General features: G+C 38.2%; 1 protein-coding gene across 1 annotated transcript in view; it reads right to left on the reverse strand.

Annotated features, from left to right (window-relative positions):
- LOC106530311 (coxsackievirus and adenovirus receptor homolog) overlaps positions 1-5,609 on the reverse strand; it is a gene marked incomplete at its 5' end in the record, with an annotated part of 23,062 nt that overhangs the window by 6,438 nt on the left and 11,015 nt on the right. The window contains 2 exon segments of the mRNA XM_014025911.1: positions 2,422-2,544; positions 2,652-2,807. Coding sequence (XP_013881365.1) covers positions 2,422-2,544; positions 2,652-2,807 — 279 coding nt within the window.

Genomic DNA, 5,609 nt, shown 5'->3' on the forward strand with positions numbered 1-5,609 from the left:
GAAGCTCCTATGCTGAATATTTTCTGAGTTATAAGCATTCTTGCACGTCCAGACACCCCTCTTTTTAGATGGAGGCCCCCTCATCAAATATGGGGTCCATGGTAAAACTGTTGGGTCAGTGTAGGTCAGACACATCTACAGTCCTGCCAAATTTCATGTTGATCGGTGCAGTCGTTTCTGTGCTACAGTTGACCAAAAATCACTGAAAAAACAAAACAACAAAAAGAAACTACAGAAACATATTGCTGCTGTATCAATGCAGATTAACTGACAAGATATCCAGCTGTTTATCAATATTACAAAAACCTAAAAAAAAAAAATAAACAGGCACAAAACTGCATCATTTTGCAAAGAGATACATCCTGTCCTTCCTCCAAAACAAAAATAAACATTCAGACTAAGTTTTCTGATGATGCAGACATTAATAAAGTGAAATTATTAACACTCTCAAATTTGTATTTTGTTGCACCTGCTACAGCTTTTACAACAGTTTTGAATCTTTTAGACTTAAACTTCTCTAATGAAAAACATTATCCACCAATCAGATGAAACTTTGCCACATTGTTTCATCAGTTTTACAGGACTGAGCCCCTTCATGGACCATATTTCTTTTATGTCCATCATCAATTTTCACTATGTTTGACACCTAGACAGTTTCTCTCATGTCATTGGGTTGATGTCTTTCCTGGAGATAAGTGTGAACACTCATTACTCTAAATACATCACCATCCAGGAACAAGTAATTCATCATAGATAGACTGATAGATGGAATAATGAGACAGGAAAAGTGTCCAAAATTTCACCGTCCACTTATGTAGGGACATGTAGGCTCGCTGACTGTGGAAATGTGGTGCTTTTCTTTATGCTAAATGGTACACTGATTCAGCAACAAACTAATGCTTAATGATTGTTTTTTAAAACTTTGAAGCAATTTTTTTTTTTACAGAAATCTGGTTTTCATTTCTTTCCCTTGAGATGTTCCTAATTAGTTAGAATAAAAATAGCTCTTTCAATTAGCTGTAAGACTGTTTTTATTTTATAATCATTTTGTTTACAATTGCCTCAATTTTTTTTATCCAGCTAACTGCGAGCAACCAGCATGTGTTGCCACACTTTGTTTTGAATGATGTTCCTAAAAGACTTATAAAGCTTTTCTTTGTTTCAGCTGACAGCTCTGCTCATGGGGTTTTGTTTCCTGTCAGTCCTGCAGCAGAAACAGTTGTTAAAGTCTGCATGGACTTACTTACCTGCAGACTGCTTTAAATATTTGACTTGTACATTTATTTCCTTATGAATTTTATTTTTTTGTTATTTTAAGTTTTCATATAAAAAATGCACACATACATATGTACTGCATAACATGAGATGAAAAGAGGTTTAATTTTATTTCAAATAGTTTTATCTACAGAAATTTGTTTCACAAAGCCAGAACATCTGTTTGCTAAAATAAAAGATTTGTAATATAAATGTTTCTTCATTTTTTGTTTGTTTTATATCTAAATTAAACTGTTGAGAAAACGTTGTCAAAAATCTTTATTACAAGTTTGTGAAAATCAAAACTAGGTATGGGTGATAATACTCTTTTCTATAGATATAAAAGGTATTACTCGGGCGGGGATGGTGGTGGTGTTATGGTCTGTGGCATGCTGAGTAATTATAATTAATGGAGAAACGGCTGCTTGTGAGCATTTACATACATCTAGCTTAACATTCTAGAGCCAGCTCTAACGTGTTGCTGTCCCTCAATCTGTTGATGAGAGCAAAAGGAGAGGTGAGTTGATATCAACCCCCTCTCATGCCTCGGTCCGAGATTAAAGTCGTAAAATTATGACTTTAATCTCGTATTATAACTTTGTTCTCATAATATTATGACTTGATTTTTTAGCCTTTTTTTTACATTTTTTATCTTATTTTATTTTACTTTTTTATTCTATTTTTACCTCTTTACTTGATCTTTTTTAATGTTCTGATTTATTTGCACAACAAGAGCTGCAAAATTATTTCATTGTTCATTGTCTGTGGACCGCAGTGTTCTTTTCAGTGCAACAATGACAAAGTTTTATCTTATCTTATCTTACTCTCGTAATTTAAAGATAAAATAAATTCCGTGTGGCCCTAATATCAACAGTATTTCCATTTTGCTTGTTTTTCTGTTTTTAGAAACACTATGTAACTCTGGTTTTAAAAGATGCTAAATAAATATTTAGTTTATTCTGAATGCACATCTTTTATCTAAGCTCATAATGAAGTTTTAACAGTAAGAGTCAAAAGCAGGAGTTTGAAATGGAAGTGAATATAATGAAGGAAAATAAAAGAAAGAGCAAAATCAGTGTCCTGGTAAAAAGCTTTTGTGCTACTAAAAAGGCAAGTTTACATGTTAAACAGCTACATGTGTACAATTAAAGCTGGTGGGGAACTCACGAGGTGTCACATTGAGAGCCAGTAAACATTCTTCTGTGCCAACACTGTTGCTGGCAACACAGCGATAAGTACCAGATGCACTGGAAGACACATTCCTCACATTGATGGTACCTTCAACAGGATCTGTGTTGATAAAACAGACAAACAAAAAGCATTAATAAAAAGAGGACAGATTTACATTCAGCTGTGAAAGGGGCCAAAGAGTTTTTCATTTGTGAATTATAAATTACCCAACACAGCAGAGGCAGGCAGCAGCTTGCTGTCAGTGAGTTTCTCCCATTTGTACTGCATAGGTTTGGTTCCCTCAGCTGTTGTGCACCTCAGCACGATGTTTTTGCCTTCTTCTGTGGGACCTTCAGTGTAGCACCTTGGCTTAGACGGCCGCACTGTGGAGAGAGGAGGAGAGTCAGATGTGAAACAGGCATAGCTACATCCAAGTGGGCACATTAGCTCACATCGAAATCCCCCTGCTGTCCTACACAAAAAAAATTTAATCATGCATGTTGTGTGCAAAATGCTTGTGTTTGAGCAACAAAGAAAGCCAACTTAACAACACAGTGCACAAACAGCAGCCTTCAGCAAAATGAAAGCAGTAATCACAGTAATTGATACAGCTGCTGTCATTACAGGAGCTGTCACTCAGGATAATCACAAGTAACAAGAGAGCTGTATGTGTTTTTTTAATACAGCATTCAGTGTTAAGCATGGAGAACAAGCCTTCTGTGTGAAAGAATGTGAGCAAACCATGCTCAGTCAGTCACACTGTGGCCAGATAAGATGAGATGGGGGATTTTTAAACCAAACAGAGCTAAAAATTAAAAACAGACTGGCACACTGAGTCAGGCGAGCAAAGAAAAGGACTCTAATGGAAGATGTTTGGATAGGAAAAATCTTAAGCCAAGGCCTGTGCTCTGTGTCCACCGACTGAAAGCTGACATCATGGCGTGGTAATAAGTTCTGTAACAACAAATCCTGGGAGTAGAGCTCTCGAGATTTGAACCAGGTGCTAGACGGGAGGGGCCAGCTTAGCAGACATAAGGATAAGGATTAACAGAACACTGACAGCACTGAGTGCTTTCATCAGTCTAATAAACAAACACTGGAGTAAGGACAGAGGACAGGGAGTGTGCTCGTCCAAAAATTAGATGAGCAGCGATGGACAGATGGTAATGGGGGCCAAGGCTACGTGAGTCCGAACTCTCTGTCCTGCTGTTTTCAGACGTCATGTTTCACCTACACATCTCACAGGAAATGTCAGACAGCTATGACATTTTGAATGCATCTTTTAAAGGTGAAAGTCAGCTCAACACATCTGAGGGTTATAGTACACAGCTTTTCATATTAGGTTGGCTGCCTGGAGATCAGATTTATTTGTTTGAGAGATGAGGTCAAAGAAGAAGGTGACAGAGACTGGAGGGGCAGAGTGATACAGCCGACCCAACTCTATAAAATAACAAGGAACTGATATTTATGATTTGCACAAGGCTATCCTGGGAATGAAATAAGAAAAAAGAAAAGACAAGATTGTGGCATCAATTGCTGCCGGGAGACGTACAGCTTCAAAAGTGAAGACTGATCGGTGAATGGTGAAGTGGACAGCGAGGCACTAATAGGCACTAGAGCCATGCAGATGGAATTAATGAGACCGGCTTTTGGGTTCTTCCAAGATATTTTTGAATGTAAAAGCCTGGACTCAGACACAGCTTAATGGTTTGCTGTTCAGAGTAAAAGTAGTCACAAACAATTTAAAGAGTTGCTGACATGCGGAGCTGAACTACCGGTGGATGCTCTCCTCCTGTTAACTTCAATGTCCTGCCGAAACCAGAGGAGAGTACAACAGTGAATGCTACCTCCTGGATCTGGACAACAAAGTACACAAGCATGTGTGCACACATGCATATGGCACCATGTGTGACTAGTCACAGCAGCATCCAATGAATTCAAGGCATGCGTACGTTTGTGCACACGTATACATGCACGTCTCCTCCAGTCTTAGGGACCATCAACCTTGTGACATGATCAACCTCAAGGTAAGGAGCAGAGCAGGCAACATGTCCCCACCTCTCCTCTTCAATGTTTCCCTGTTCAGTGTGATACTGCCCCTGAGGTCAACAGCAAGCAGCCTGTCAGCTTCTGTGGCCTCGAGCTATCTCTCATCCTTGTTCACATACATTTATTCAGCTAAATGTCTTCAAACTACATTCTTAAGCCTTCGTGAAACAGAACCCCAATTCCAAAAATGTTGAGACGAGTGAAAACATAATAAAAACAGAATGCAATGATTTGTAAATTTTGCGAATCTATATTATATTCACAGTGAAGCATAGCAAACATCAAACCATTAAATGTAGATATTGTAAGATTTTTTTTAAAAAGGGCATCTCAGCACATCTCAAAAAAGCTGACACAGGGCCATGTTTAAGGCTTAGCTATACATTTTAAAGGGATCCATGATTAGTTGTAACATTAGACTTTATTTGATAAACATTTATTTTAACTGTAAAATAAAGACTGTAAAAATACTGTAGGCTGTTTAGCTTTGTAAAGTTTTAAAAATATATTTTAACACAGATGGAGACATTTTATTTACACACAAAGCATTCTGGGTAAATGATGACGTGGATAGGTCAACTGTGCGAGGCTGTTAGCAAGCTATATCCACCCTGAAGATTAATCTTGGACAATATCTGACGATCGACTCTTAAATGAAACCAGAGAGCGTTGACAGAGAGGAGAAGGTAGAAATGACTCAGTCTGTAACTGAAAATATGGATAGAGGACCTCAGTTTAGCTTGTTAGTTTGTCACGCTAGCACCGAGCTAATACATATAAGGCAATATAGCGTGAGGGCTAGCGCAAAGGCTAACAGGCTAAGCTGAGGTTCTTCTTCCATGAAGCAGCTCTGTTGTCCTCCATCTATATTTTCAGTTACAGACTGAGTCATTTCTACCTTCTCCTCTCTGTCAACTAGGGCTGCCACAATTAATCGATTAATCGACGACTAATCGATTATTAAAATAATCGATGACTAATTTAATAATCGATTAATCGTTTTCTTTTTTTTGTTGTTGTTCCAAACTGCTTTGACACCTCCCACTGCCACATCTGCCTTTCTGTCCTTGACACACATGCACAGTAGTGGTAACTGGGGTAGGCCGTGGACATTATACAGACAGGCTCTGGTATCA

The sequence above is a fragment of the Austrofundulus limnaeus genome, unplaced genomic scaffold, assembly GCF_001266775.1.
Source record: "Austrofundulus limnaeus strain Quisiro unplaced genomic scaffold, Austrofundulus_limnaeus-1.0 Scaffold508, whole genome shotgun sequence".
Classification (NCBI taxonomy): domain Eukaryota; kingdom Metazoa; phylum Chordata; class Actinopteri; order Cyprinodontiformes; family Rivulidae; genus Austrofundulus; species Austrofundulus limnaeus.